This window comes from Anarrhichthys ocellatus, unplaced genomic scaffold (genome assembly GCF_004355925.1).
Source record: "Anarrhichthys ocellatus isolate YVR2014 unplaced genomic scaffold, GSC_Weel_1.0 scaffold29, whole genome shotgun sequence".
NCBI classification, from domain to species: Eukaryota; Metazoa; Chordata; class Actinopteri; order Perciformes; family Anarhichadidae; genus Anarrhichthys; species Anarrhichthys ocellatus.
In genome coordinates, this window is record NW_022280059.1 from 1,516,889 (window position 1) to 1,532,783 (window position 15,895).

Sequence of the window (15,895 nt, forward strand, 5' to 3'; positions counted from 1 at the left end):
CCCCCCCCCCCCCCCCCCCAACACAACACATTCTCAGGTGCACGCTTACCAAACAGCCTCATCTACCGCAATATATCCACACTATAGAGCACATGCAGTGGCGCTCTGCGTGGTCCAGACTTAAGCATTGTGCAACGGTAAATTTGACTTTTTCAGCAGCATCTCGCTTCACAGAAACATGCCGTTTAACCCTCTCGTTCACAAGCTCACCTCTTTCTCATTAGCTCGGTAAGCAGCTCACCTTCTCTCCCAGGGCCCGGAGGCTGCCCAGGAAGCGGGGCCAGAAGTCCTTGAAGAGCGGTCGGTCGATCTTCTTCAGACTGTCTTTGGTGCTGGCGTCCACGCTGACATACAACTGGGTAACCGGAACCAGGCTCCTGGAAATGAGAGAGAACACAGAACAGAGATGAGGATCAGAACGATCCAGTTTGAGAGAGAGAGAGAGAGAGAGAGAGAGAGCGAGAGAGAGAAGAGAACCTGAGGAGAAAGGTAGTACGAAACCTCGGGAGCATTTGAAAAACACGAGAACAAAAGGAAAACAAAAAGAGTATTATTAAAAATTCACCCTCAATGTCATCAAGACCTCTCCACACTCTCAAAACACACGAGTGCATTGTCAGCTCTCTGACTTCTTGTTGTTGCATGTAAATTACCGAGACAAACACTGTGTAGTTGTGCTAAAGGCCACAAATTCACAGACAACTGATGGCAAAATGAGGAGGCAGAGTGAAAAACAAGAAGTGCTTCTCATCCATATGTGGCAGAGTCTCAAAGAGCAGGAAGGACGCACCCGAGTAGAACCGGAAATGTGGAAAAGACTCACAGGACAAACAAGAAGAGCACTGCCCTTTCATGTGTCTTTAGACGGGAGATACGAATTTGTGCTGTGCAAGAGGGGCAATTATGGAAAGATGCAAACACAACCAATTAGCCAAATGAGCAGGGAGACAGAAAGTATGGGAATGCAGCTCTTTCTACTTCTGGTGAATCTCAGTTTCCCCTTGACGAAGCAGCGCTGGAATAGAGACTCAATAAACTGTACCAGCTCATCTCCAACCAGGTGGCTCTGACAGACAGAAAAAGATGGCCGACGGCTGCCTTCCTCAACCTGCTCTGTGAGTGTATACCATAAGTCAGCCTGTGACAGGCGAGTTAGCAGACGTATCGGCTGTGTCGGTTTATGTCTCGGTGACAACCTGCAAGGCTTCTGTACAGAGATTAGAGGTCGAAGGTCATGTGAATATTTATTTCAAACAGGTGAAGCAATAAACAGATACAATTTAGGTTTTTTGTGTTCCCTCAAATCTTTTTTTTGTTTAATATACTTCCACATCATTTTTACAACTTTACATCAATGTCGATCACATGAATAAAATCACGCTAACATTTTTGGGGATTTTCACATTTCTGTATCATCGACTCGACTACAGGTTAACTGTGGACACCCTCACTTCTAGTTGAAAAAGCGTTTATAAAAAGCGAAAGAAGTTCAATTTACCAATCCCTTTAGTGCTGTAAGAGCAGCGAGTGAACAGTCATTAATGACGCTTTAAAGTTCACCACATTACAAAAGAACATCTGCCTCACTTAGAGGCAGATGAGGTCATGCAGACAGTTTGAAGTACATACGTTTTGACATGTTCTGAAACCTTTAGAAGTGGAATTTGACAATGTATTGCTATTTATCACGTCTTGTACCCTCCTTGTTAAAGGACAGAGCATCACAACTGTGGAGACTGAACCTTTGATCCTTGCTGCTGCGACACACTCCTACCCCATACTCTCCAAATACCACACCACCCACCCCCCCCCCCCCCCCCCCCCTCCCCCGACTTCAAAGAAAAGAGCTTGCGAAGGCATAATAACAGACACGTAAATGAGCCAGAACAGATTGGCTGGAATGTGTATTTCGAGAGGAGAAACGAAAATGGCGACATCGACACAAACAAGTTGTGCGTGTCCGTTTGTGCTCCTACCCGATTTCCTGAGGGAACTGTGCGTTGGTGACCAGAAAGCTGGAGATGCGGTGGGAGTGGAGGAGGCGGATGAAGATGTTGATTTCGGGGTACATGATGGGCTCACCCACCAGGGAGAGGGCACAGTGCTTGACGGCCAGGCCCTCCTCGTACCGTTCGGGTTTCACTCCAGGGACGCCTGGAGGCAGAGAGAGGACAGCGGCTTAATACATTATAGTTTTCATGTCCACCGTTGACCTAATCAATGATCTCCCAACAACAACAACAAGGAGGGGCCTTTAAATGTGGAAGAATGAATCAAAACGAGGAGATGTCGGCATGAGGGCAGGCTTTGAAGCGAGGTCAAACTAAGTCATTACAGGAGAGACGTGGGGTGCTCATGAAAAATGAGCGGCGGAGAGGAGAAACTGTGAAAGTCTGTGAGCCTTGGGAGTCGGGCTCGGAGCCCAGTCTCTCCGTCTGTTACTCCCTCTCTCCTTCTTTCCACTGGGTGGTCTTGGCCCCGATGTTCAGCCTATCTATCTACCAGCACAGACCACAGGGTGCTGTGAAGATATGCTCAGCAGAAAATCCTGTATTAGGGATGAATGTCATACGTTTAATAACTATTGCTGTTCAACTTTAAGATTACTGAACGATAGTAATTAACAAAATAATGACCCCCTTCCTACCCCCTTACCTCTGGCGCCCTTGCTCGTACCACACCCAACTTTGAAACCGTGCCTTCATTTTTATCTCAGCTGCACACCTGTAAAGTTTTGTGACTGCATCTTCACGCGTTGCGACGCCATCGCGTTGACACAATCTGTCCACAGACAGAAAAATGAACACCTGGCAAAGTGCTCAAAACTGCCTCCGTGGTAGCACCAGGACCACATTCTGCCTCAGCGACAAACACCGACTCACAGGATGAAAATAATGCAAAGCCACACACTGTCGCCACAAGCAAAATGAGATTAATGAACACAACCAGCTGGGACATGAAGAAGAGCCCAAGAGATGCTGCGAGTCTTTATTTGAATGTTTAGATAGAACCGGGGAAAAATACAAATAGTGAAAGTTTCACGCGCTGTCATGGGAACTTAATGTGATATTGCTCTCGCTCCAGCAGATGCCATTTCATTTAAGAGTGCATGCAGTGAATCTTAATGAAGTGAAACTTTGGAATGATGCCTAAAGTTTATATGCTTTATAAGACCCTCTATGAATTATTGATAGGTTTGCAGCATTTTGTGCGTCTGTCCGCATCGCCTTTCAAGGACAAATCACATCTTGCAACAGCTGCCGAAGACAAAGACGAACCGTCCCCGAAGAGAAACCCCGCTGAACTCTGTTCACAACTACCAGCTGAGAAGATGCTGCGTGTGAGTCAAGTGAGTGGGACCTCATTCAATGTATACATCTCATGTTCGTAATGTCAAATCCCATTACATCTCAGTTACCTCCCTTGTTCGAGGGCTTTTGGGCCGTTGTGTCATTACGGTGACTGCTATGAAGCCGCAGAATTGAATCAAAGGAAGAACTATTACCAAAGACCTACCATGTCCTCTGGACTCGGCCTTCGTCTTCTTGTGGTTCGACATCACAGACGATGATTAAGACGTCATTATCCCCTTTTTTGAAGAGTTCATATCCTTGTTTGAATTTGTTCATGGTGTGCGAGTTAAGAGACACGTCTTTTTAAAAATGATAAGTGCTGGGTTGTTGTAGCCAAGAGAATCACAGAACTATTTCATTCATAAGTCGACGTCGCGGCGAAAGTTAGAACATCGACCAAAGCTTCTTCCTGCAAATGTGCCGGCATTAAAGGAAGCTCTTGTGGATTTCATGGCATTGGTCGAGAGCACACGCTCAGTTTGAGTTCCTGGCCAGCTAAAGAGCATGTACTGTATCATACCCGAAGTATTGATGGATGTAAAATGCACCATCAAATAAACTACCGGTCAAAACGTTTTATAGTTTAACATAAAGAGGAGCAGGAGCGCTCTGGACACTTGTTGAAGTTGAGACGAAAAATAAACTCAGAGCAGTAAAGAGGCCGGCGTCGGTGTTGTTACTGATTGCCCAATCGGATGGATTGAAAAGGCCTTCTGTGGCGGATACCCGGAGCTAAATGACTTCATCAGCCGTATTCAGTTACCGTGGTCTGAACAGAAAACAGCAGGCCAGGAGCAAAAATAATATGCTTCTTGAGACTTCCAGCACGTTGTTTTCATTCATTTAAACTGTAACCGTCAGGCTGTCAGCACACCAACCTGTTTAACTACACTGTGGGTTTTCAGAGGCATTGTCTGGATTGTTCATTGCGCTAGACATTTAAAAAAACTGCATCACTGTAAATGGAGTTGAAGGCTGCCTAATGTGATTTTGTGGAGCAACTGGAAAGATACATTCTGGGTGATAATGACTATACGGGCCTGCACTTTGCTCTCGTACGTTTCTAATTAGACTTGCAAAGCGCTGCATCGTAAAAGCATCTGAAAATGTGCTTTTCTTTATTTCCTCACTCTGTCTCAGCTGTAATCCCTTTTGTGCCTTTGTCTACTTTTTACTTTAAGTGAACTAAAAACCAGCTTACTGTCAACATGAGCTTATGTGCACTATTGTTCCATTATAATAACATCAGGAAAGGACATTTTCCATGATGACGTTCATTATAATACATCATGAATAACTGCTCTGAGAAGGATATCATCTATGAAGTAGCCCTTTGAAGAAGATACACCTCAGCTTTCAGCATTGGGCATCTGTATTATTTCCCGAGTACAATTGCTTCTCTGTTATACGATGGGTTCGGCAGTGACTTTGAGGTTAGAGAGGCAGCCTTCTGACTGCAAGGTCGCGGGATCAAGCCGGGCCTTTGAGAATACTTCTGCTGGGAGGTAGAGTCACACATGCCCAACATCTTTGATGTCAACCTACTGTAGAGTTTGTATGCCTTGTGGAATTTAAGGCTGTCCGTTACAGGTGGAATCTTTAAAGTAGGCCGCAGTGCGATAGCCAGATAATTGTTGGTACTGGCTTCTCTGAGTTTGTAACCCTTTGTGCAGCTCACAATCAGACAAATAAATGCAAATGCTAAATGTTAGCTCCGTCAGTCGCCACAGTTTGCACCGTTAGCACCGTTAGCTGCGAGCTGCCGGTTTGCTGTCGTCATGTTAAAAGGGCAATAAAATTGCTCCCAATCTCGTGTATAGCACCTTTAATTGCTTTATTAAGTAAAACGTATCATTGGATTAATCTCTAAGAACTATAAACATTAGCTGCAGTGACGATCTCGTTTAAAAGCTTTAAATCATTCTGGGATGAAAAAATATTGTTCAATCAGTAATTGTTTGCTTTAATAAAAGTCTAATTACTGTGTTACCACCATGTTTTGACAACATTTCCCAAAACCTCTGAAAGAAAACCTGCTCAGGGAATACTCACAGGATGATCACTAAATCTGTTTTGACTGAGCTTTGGGCGTCCAACCGTCCGTCCTCAGCCAAAGCTGGTAGCAGCCAGAGAAAAGAAGTCCCAACGGCCAACAGTGTGAGTACACGCAAGTACTAATGGAGCCCAGAAATGTGTGTCAACAGTGCCACTGATGGACGGATAAACAGACGGCTAGAGAAACAGAGTTATACCAAGAGGTGGAGCGGGAGAGAGCGCTCATGTTTGCATGTGTGACTTTCTAAAAGACGAACCTCTGAACTGTCGAATCATGCTCTGGTGCTTCTCCATGGCTTCCTGCAGGATCTTCTCAGCGGGGTCCATTTTCCAGCGCCACTCTGTGCCCACGGGGTTGGTGTGATGTCTGTTGGTGGGGCGTGCAGGTAAAGCACAACAGCAGACACACTGTAACCAATGCTACTTCACCAGTTGTTCATTGTCTGCTGGGGCACTACGGTCGTGGTTGCGCTTGTCTTTTTAATACCACTTTTGTGACCGGATGCACCAAATTGTAACTCAGCAGAGTCCACATATGCGCGTGTTCCTCTGATTTAGATCGATGAGCGTCTTTCCAACAAGGTGATAATTCTATTCAATTTCTAACCGTATAAAAACATGAAAAAATGCATCATACTGTAAAACAACGGCACCTCCGGTGGGTGTGAATAACACCTTCTGACTGTCTAAGTGTGATGTCTAGGTGCAACAACAAATCCTGAAGGCATCGCGTCTGTTGCATGCATATGCACACAGTAAAAAACACACGCATGCCGGCCTCTCACATCAAATCTAATTCCACCTGTTGCTACAAAGAGGTGGCTGGTGAGGGCAGCAGCGAGATTACATCTGTGCCCTGAAATTACCTCACTTCCTGTCACGCCACATAGCCGTCTGAAAGGAGACCGGCGTATCTGTGGTGACAGGGAGGCAGGTCGCCGAGGCACACTCTCGGGGCGACCTTTCGGTGCTCGATGTTTCAAAAAAAAAAAAAGGAACTCAAGGGAGAGAAAGGGAGAGAAAGGCCTCGGTCTCTCGCCGCTGTCACGATGAATCAGTGTCCACCTTTAGGCCTCGCGGTTATGCCGGCCATTCGTCTCCTGCGCGTAAATCATTAACCGGTTCGGGTTTGGCTTTCCCTCAGTATTTCCAGCGCCTCGAGCTACCCGCTCATTGGTCTGACGGAGCTCCGGATGCTGGCAGCACGGGGGACGGGAGCAAACTCTGCTCGGCTGCACTCGCTGCCATTAAACAGAGCTGATTGAAACTGGGAAATTTCACTTTAAAGTCCCCATGAAACGGATGTTAGGGTGTCTCTAGCTTCTGTTACGGTTTTCTAATGCTGCTTGATGGCTCATCCTGCACTCACAGGTGTTTACAAAAACAAAAAAAGATCCAATCAAATGAGACTTTGGGGGACTAGCTAGCCACACTGGTCATACAAAACCAAACTTTGCCGTATGTGGGCGGTAGTAGCTAATGGAGCAATATGGAGAAATAGGAAGAGACGTGTGTTTGGATATCATAATAAATACATATATAAAATCAATCATTTTCACTGTGAGGTAGGTGTGTGTAGCTCCTCTGTAGCTTCGTATCGCCCTTAAGCCCGCCCACTTTGCAATCAAATGTGAAGGATTTTAATTAAATCCCTCTTGAAAACTGTACGCTGAAATATTCTGTGAAATACATCACAGTGCAGAAGCTAAAGACGCTTTCAATTCTGCATCGCTGGGACACCCGGGGTCAGTTAGACACATGTATTACAGACTGGTCTGCAGTCTTATTTTACCCAGAATTCATAGCAAATTAGTCTTACTTGATGGTCATGAACCAGACAGCTTTGTGCAACAGATGAATTAAGACTGCTATCTGAAGTCTGACAGTTTGATCTGAGCCAGGTCTCCAATGGGGTTACGAGTACCCCTAGGGCTACTGTGGAGTACTGCAGGGGTTATGGGAGATATTCTTTAAAAACTGAACATGTCCACTTCAGTATCAACTTGCATACACCAAACCCTGCAGGTACATACCTCCAGCAGAACACACACTTGTTGGCACAAGCGAGGCTGGGCGTGGTCTCCATGCAGCGGTGGGACTCGATGCCATAGAACGTGTGCTTGTAACAGCCTCCTCTCCCTCGCAACATGGACTGATCAACAGAAAACAACAGCTTTCATGTCATTCAGGCATTCGGTAAAGAAATAAAGTAAAACGCTTTATGGAGGAGTCAACCCCCAGTTACCTTGGTCCATCGGCAAAGCTTCACTCCCGAGTGACTTCCAATGAGTTTGTACCCTGTAGGAGAGAAAAAGAAAGAACATGTGAGAAGAGCAGTAAACACCTCATTGACCCAGAGCAGAGAAAAGTTGTAGTTGTACTCATCAGCAGAGCCCTGCTAAACATTCACAAAGTCACACTCAGTCAGTCCTCGGAGGCTACTGAACATCTCCAGTAAAGCACGTCAGCAGAAAGAAGGAGGCGACGGCATTTCAAACTCTCCGTCAGCACAAAGGGAGGATTAAAGTACTTCACAGGTCTGCCTCTCTATCCTCTTATACCACCGCGGCCCTAATACCACTGGCTATGAATGGCTACACTTGGTGGTCTTTGCAGGCTTGCGTTTCTTCTTTTACTCATCCTCCTCTGTGATGTCTAACAAAAGGAATAGCTTCATCTGTATCCCTTAATCTGCTCAAGAAATACCGGAACATGATATTGGGACGGCTTCCAGGGGAATCAAGAAGGGCTCACTTTTTAAAAGACCAGACGCTCAAAAGAGACTTTCCAGTTAAGCCGAGCAGCGACGGAACAGGATTGATGTGGAATTCAGGTGGGAGCTCTTTATTTTCAAACCTTTTTTGCCGTTAAATCCTTGTAGCTGCAATATCCAATCAAACACACAGCAGGGTATTTGTGTCAGTTTGATGCTAGATGAGTCAAATACAAACGTTATTCATCAAGGCTGAACGGGGAAAACACTCATTTTTGATACACCAGCTGAATGGAACAACCTTTGATCGAAGACGTTCTTTAGAGAAGTAGAACGAGCTTACACACAGAATGCTTCCGTTTTTGTTTGTCGTGCATTTCTTCTTTGGGGCAAAAAGAAGTTGGCTGACCAGCACCAAGTTGCCACCTGAAAAACACGACCTCCACTAACCTTGCTCCCAGCGACTGCAAGACGCATTCAAAAATATGCACTCCCAGGCCAACACGAGTGTGGAAGCCACGGTAAGGCCCTGGACCCACTGGCAGTTTATTTACGCATTAATGATCAGCAACGTTTCCCTCTCCTGTGTTTGTTCGGGGAAATCGATTTCCAATGCCTCCGTGCCCTTCAATGAGTCGGGGGAGAGGCTCGGGGCCAAGGGGAGGGGGAGATAAATGTCTTTCTATCTCCCTCTTCACTGTCGTCTGAGAGATTGTGCCAGGCATCAATATCAAGGCATCATAACAACAACAGAATGCAAGTGCACAGGTATTTAAGTGCATGCATGCGTGTGCGCTCAGTAGTTAATTATATCAATTTGCCACTTAAAGGGTAAGTTGCTGCTACAAATAGCTGCTGAATAGAAACGAGTTCTTACCCACAAGCTTTCGATCCGTATCGAACAAAACGCAATACAGATCCACTCCAACTGTGGACTTAAATATCTTCAAGTAAAAGACAACATTATTGGCAATTCAGCAAACAATTTATACTTTGATACTCTGAGCTCCACTCTGAGCTGCCTGAGGGAAATAAAACGAGGGAGGGAACGTGTTTCATCTGAGAGAGGGAACATCAGCCTAATTTGTTTGGAGAGGTCGGCAGCTTCTTCTTTTCTCAGGATCTCACAGGAGAAAAGAGATCAAAAAGAAGACATCATATGTTTTTAATGTTTCAACTATACTTTTATCTGTGAGAGTAGGCCTGTCGCGATTATTATGTTATTGACTTTTAGGATATATGGACGTGACCTCAATCATTTCTGCTGACCTCGACATTATGCCAGAATAAACAGCAGGGTTTTCCCCTCCCATTTAAAGGAGCTGGACACTGCACAGACAATGTTAACGGAGACAGTTTTATTTCGTGTTCTGGTTGTGTGGAATTGGAATATAAAGAAATTTAAAATGAATAAAAACAAAGCCTGAATATTCTTAAAATGTAAAATGTAACTTAATGTTTTGTGGCATCATTGTTTTGTTAAAACTTGCAGCAGATGTGCCAGTTTTTACATCATTAAAATAATAAACAGCGTTCACCATTGATTATAGTTGAAGAGATACATGTGCTCTAACCCGTTACCATGACTATTTCAAATGGACGCCAGCCCACGAGGTTCACTCTTCATCATCACAAATACAAATTCAAACAAACGGATTCTATGTACAGTCTCCTGAGTCTCAGCAAACGGTTTTCTTAAATGTGCAGCATTATTATTGGACATTACAGTCTCGATGACTTCTGCATCCATGGCATGCCAGGAAAAGGCTACACAGGGAACACAGCCTTCAAAGACCCAACATCATTTAAACAATGCCAACACTTTCATCCTTTATTCTTTCATTGCACATGAAACAAGCCGTCAAACCGGGACTGACCGGTGCCAACATGAAGCAGGTCAACATTTGGTCCAATGAAGTGAAGTGTTGCTCACAGAGTCCTATTTATAGAGAGTTGTGTGAGCCAACAGTGGGGGTTAACTGGCTGCAAATGGCTGGCCTGTGTTGTACTGGAGAATAGACTAAATAGAGAGGAGATAGTGAAATGTTTCAGACAGAACTAAAGAAGCTTTACGGGAGGCGAACGCCTACACGGAGAACATACGGATAAACTCCATGAGGCTTCACTTACCAAAACACAAAAGGTAATATCATAAATGCTGAGCCACACTTAACACTTGACTACAATACATCCCAACTTTCACAGGCAACACCATTTCCACCACATAATTTCACATATTCTTAATCCAATTTAAACCCAACACCTACTTTTAGAAATACTGGGTTGACAGTGATATTGCCGGTACGTTCGGGTCATCATGTTTGGGTTTGGTGTGGGAGGAGAGAGAAGTGAGACTCTTGGAATGTTGTCATTTTATTACATCGGCCTATTCTGTCCACACATCTCTCCTCTGTTGCTCTCTCTGAGGTTTATTTGGAATGAAAGGGATTTAAAAGGGGATTTTTTTTGGAGTGTTTCTTTATCCGAAGCGAGCGTCAAAGGATACGAGTGTGTCGTATGCTTTATAGATTGAAAAGCTCCCCGAAGGTAAGTTTGTGATATCGGGCTGTATAAATAAAATTGACTCAACTTGACGGTCATCATCAGGTGCTAGAACATTGGCCATTATTAACACTGGAACACAGGGATGCCATTTCATCAGCTGATTAATTTAAACATAATCCGAGCAGTCACTTCTGCGTGGTGTGCCGCACTAATTAGCATTTGAGACCAGTGGAGCGACTCGGTAGCAGAATGGTGCAACTGCAATGTCCCTGGTTTGATTACAGCCTCGGGCCCTTTGGCCAAGTTTACACTGCAAGCCATAGAGCTCAGTTCTGATCTATTAGCCAGATGCATTTTTCTTTTTTATATGTGGCCAATATCAGGACACGCAGCACGCTGTCCTACAGGAGGGCATGGAGGGCCACTGAAATCAGCGTTTAAGGATTCATTTATTTCCTGTACAGTGTGTGTGTGTGTGTGTGTGTGTGTGTGTGAGAGTGGGAGACAGGAGTGGTTGGGATCGAGACGTGAATGGAGTGATTCCCACCAGAGCAGAAGTCGATCTAACATGATGTAAAGGTTGCATGAAGTCTAATATGGCTGTCCAGACTAACGTCGCATTGCAAAAATAATAATAATTAAATCAGACCTGCTGGTCACGCTTTCTGAAATTTACATATTTGCAACAACAACAAAAATATGTGCAGTGTGAACATAGTCTTTGCTGCATGTCTTACCACTCTGCCCCCACATCCTAAAAAAAGACCAGTAAAGATATTCTTTATAAAAAAAAAAATCTAAATTGACTTCTCTCCTGGATATTTGTGTACGTCGGTAAGATTTAATGGTGGAATATTAAAAAGATGACGTGACTCATAACTCATGTTTTAAAGTGAATTACAGCATTGCTGCCCTTGTGGAAACAGGAAGGTTAAGGATATTCTGACAAGCAGCTGGTCCGTAATGTGATTTTTTTAGCAGTTAGATATTATGAATATATTATAGAGTCACCGCTGACACCAGCAGATGCTCTTTTTTGGAAATGGTCAAAGTTTTACACTCCAGTCAAAGAGTCCCACCACCACTCACACAACTTTCTGTTGTTTTTCCTGTAAACTGAATCCTAACCTCCACTTTCCTCACCTTGTTTGGTCAGTGCTTTTCTCAGGGCAGGGGTGATCATCTCCCTTCTTTCCCCCTCATCTTCAACCTTCTTCACTCCATTCAACTTGGATAGCTTCACCAACTGTCCGTCTCCTCGACCCTCCTCTTTGCTCTGTGGAAGACGCACGACTCAGAGTCACGTATGCTTTACAACCGGGACAGCATCTCTGAAAAATAATCTGCCGGTTTTGCTCAGGTTACAACCGGCGTCTGTCACAACTATTAAATAATAAACCGTGATCTTTCAAATTGTAAATACAAAAGACCAATAGTGATGTCTGAAAATGCATGTTTAAACATGCAAATGAGGCATTATCTTCACTTCAAAGTCCTGAAATGTTGATACCGATTAAACCGCTGCAGGATCTAAGATGAGAGTTCAGAAATGTTACATCAACAGCAACAGAGAGGGTCAATGGAATAAAGAGTTTAACAGAAGTACAATGATCTTTTTTAACTCCAACAGTAGAAAACAGCGACCTTAAAAAGCCAGTTGGAATATGTGGCGTCTTGCTTGCTTCATGATTTGACGCTCACCACTCTAGAGTTAAAAGCAGCTCCTTTCAAAGTGTTTGATGTTGGATTTGACTGAAGATCAAGGGTGGAGATTCTGCAGTGTGCCACATAACCACTGCATGACACAAGCCTTTTTGAATAAAAAGGGACATCATCGTGTCGGGACCGGGCAGGGTTATCTGGGTTTAAGGGGTGCAGGGAAACACAACAAAAGGTCTCCGGCATAACAAGACGACGATTGTTGGACTTTATACCACAGGCTGCTGCAGCCCAACGACTTCCTTCAGGTCAGGATTACATTATTGCCGTGTGAAGCATTTGTATGTAAATAGCACTTCCTGAGGCAGCTGAAGAAGTTCAACCTGCCAAAGACAATGATGGTGCACTTCTTCACTGCCATCATTGCGTCCATCCTCTGCTCCTCCATCAGCGTCTGGTACGCTGCAGCGCATCATTTGCTCTGCTGAGAAGGGGATTGGCTGCAGGACAGTTTCTTACCGTCTGCAGTTGGATTTTGCAAATAAAACCTTTTCTGAATCCAATTCTAAAAATCCAGACACAACAGAAGCTTAAGTCCTGCTACAAAAGTCGCCCAGTGCATGTGAACAGGTATTAGTTTTCAAGAGAGGCGTTGTGCCTTCGAGGATAACAATGCTCCATCCAATTCCGGTGCTGCTGTAATCGAGCCGAGACAGTCTGATCACCACTCAGTCAGTGATCTCCTCAGAATACAGAGCTGCTGTTACTTAGAACTCATTTGAAGTCCCGTTTGTTTCCACTTAGTCAATGAAAATCCCATATTATGTGTTTTTAGCTCCGTTTTGGTCTTTACTAGTCTTGCATGGCCAGACCTTCCTCCACAGCCCCGTCAGCGCTTAAGAAAGGTCTGACCCCACTTCATCTGCTTATGGCAACTCTCAAACTTTGGAAGAATTTATAAATAATACGTTTTAGTTTTTTTTAAATGACTAAACAGCTGATAAAAGAGAAGAAGAGTAAGACCTCCAGTGTTCAGAGCCCATCTGTATCTGACAAAACCTGACAATGCATCTAGAATGTGAGCCCATGTAGCTATCCAGCAGCTCTGTGTGTGGCCGCCATTAACCGGCCTCTGCCCAAACATTCCATAACAGCAGCAGTGCTCAGCCCTTTGGATGAACAGACACTCTGTGAATAAGTAAGCCATCAAAGTGAGAGAACCACTCTTCAAAAGGAAGCTATAAACCATGCTCCATCCCAGTTATCAGTGCAGGTGCACAGTCACTCAACCAAGCAGTCGCTCTGGGAAAGCATCAGCCACCCGGAGGTACCATCAGCAGGAGGATTGTGGTGGAAAAAACGATTCAATAGCACCGAGTGAGTCCTAGAACACTGAAATAAGGAAACCCGAGAAAAACAAAAACCTTTAAAGGTATTTATTCTCTGCGCAGAGAAGACTCAATCATCACACAGAGTGGCTGTGTTGTCTGTGGGATGGAGAGAGTGACCTGTGTGCCGTTTGAGTACACTTTTAAAGGGTCAGAGCATCAAAAGAGAAGGGGGGGAAGGTGTGTTTCTCCAAGACATCTGGTTTGTTTCTAATCTACACATTTTACAACAGTACCTGCAATAAAACATTTACTACATATCCTAATCTATAGATCCTGTGGTTTACTACCTCGAAGCTAAACACTCAGTGATTACTATCTGCACTCCCTACATCAAAGGTCTACGACTGATCTACTCTGAACAACACTCACGAGAGTGTAGATTTATGATTAATCTAAACATGCTCGCAGCACTCCCTTCCAGATTCTTCCTTTGAAGGGAGCGGTGGCCGACATACAGTACAGTAGTAAGTAAAACATAGAATAAACCATATAACCAAGTCACAGTACAACATTATACAACACAATGAAATGTTCTATCACAGGCTGTGGCTCAAACAGCAGATATCTAAACTCCACATCCGTGACATGCAAGATTCTGACAGCAGACGCAATGTGTAGCCAACGGTGCCACAATCTGTCCCCGTGGTGTTCGCGTGCAAACCCTCCACATTTGTCTGGCCGCCGCCTCTGGTTCCCGCTGCTCGGCTTTCGCCCTCTCGCTCGAGGGCTCACAGACGTCCAGTCATGGCCCGAGCCTGTCTGGACCAACAGAACTGGGACATCTCACAGCACCACGTTGTGCTCTGGAACCGTGACCCTACATGGGGGCCGATGACGGCTGGACGGTGCAGCGATAGCACGCGGAGCAAGCAGGTGATCATGGGACAGGCATGATGTGGACGTGTGAGGGAGAGTACAGAAGAGGGCGCCGGGTAGAAAAAGAAGACTGAGATAAATTAGGGCTAATCTGTCATTTTGGTCTTAGTCAACGAGGATTTTTTTCCATGCTGAATGACTCATTTCTAAGAAACTTACACGCACATGTCTGCCAAACACAATATTTAAAATGGTACTTTTGGGTGATTCTTTGTGGAGAAACTCAATCTTGCAGATCTGTCGATTAAATTAATGAATCAACACATTTTTTGGATCGAGGAATGCCCTAAAATCAATAAAGCCTCAAACACCAAGATCGTAATTTGTTTATACATACTGGAAAAAAGAAAAGTGTTCTCTAATTCAGCCCTAACCCAGACCTGCCTTAATCGAAAGTTATACTTTCCACTTCTGTGTGTATACGTAAACTTCTTCATCAGCGGGTGATTGTATCTGCGGGCCTTTGCGCCACCGAATCCAAGCTGCCACGTAAACGTAAAAAAACAAACGGGACGGCGAGTTCTTAATTGTATTCAAAATGGGATTTAATTAGTTGAAATAATCTAAAATGCAGATTTATAGATTCTGGGTTTTTCCAATAAGGGATAATAAAAATATTTATGTGACTTAAAACATGTCTGAAGGGTGGAACTATGTATCAGGTCCCTTATTGCAGATATGTTGTCAGTATGTAACCTGACTGACAACCTCCCTTAATTGTCACATATTTAGAAGACAAAAGACAGGCTAGAAGACCCCAATCATTTTACACTGGATGGGGCAACACAGCGGCCCTTCAGTCAGAGTAGCTCATCTCTGCTTTCTCCCTCTGGACACGGAGCTGAAAACAACCCAGCCCAGGAAATCTGTGTGGCCGCTCGGGTAAATGATCCGTTCCACACTAACTCCCATCTGGCAGCAGCCCCTACGGCATGAAATGGACCGCTCTGGCAGAAACAGACACCTGCAGTGACAAAGTTTAGATGGCGATGCGACAAACATTTGTGCAAAATCATTTAGAGAAACGATGGAAATGAAGCTGGTTGGCACTCGGCAGAACACGAGTAGAACTGTAGCCAAAGCCTGATATGGACTGGTTGGGCAATATGAACTGTGATAAACAAACATATGTATCATCATCATCAAGTTCAGCAGTAACCCAGTCCCCCTCATTCCTGATCAAATCGGGTTTTTTCCCTGTTTTTTTTTTAAAATGTGAGAAATTTGCATCCTCAGTCTGGGAGATCTTTGGCAACGATTGCTCTAAAGCACAGTGACATGAACAAAAGTAGTTTGTTGTTTGACTGGTTTGTAAATCACAGAGCTGTGTATCGGCAGGAATC

At 44.4% G+C, this 15,895-nt stretch overlaps 1 protein-coding gene across 3 annotated transcripts in view; it reads right to left on the bottom strand.

The window, feature by feature from the left end:
• tyw1 (tRNA-yW synthesizing protein 1 homolog (S. cerevisiae)) overlaps window positions 1-15,895 on the bottom strand; it is a 49,947-nt gene that overhangs the window by 24,415 nt on the left and 9,637 nt on the right. For all 3 annotated transcript variants that reach the window (XM_031863474.1, XM_031863472.1, XM_031863475.1), the window contains 6 exons: window positions 11,770-11,902; window positions 7,654-7,706; window positions 7,442-7,560; window positions 5,666-5,775; window positions 1,977-2,154; window positions 242-377 (listed from right to left, as the gene is read on the bottom strand). In XM_031863474.1, the coding sequence (XP_031719334.1) occupies window positions 242-377; window positions 1,977-2,154; window positions 5,666-5,775; window positions 7,442-7,560; window positions 7,654-7,706; window positions 11,770-11,902 (729 nt within the window). The remainder of the gene's footprint in view (window positions 1-241; window positions 378-1,976; window positions 2,155-5,665; window positions 5,776-7,441; window positions 7,561-7,653; window positions 7,707-11,769; window positions 11,903-15,895) is intronic.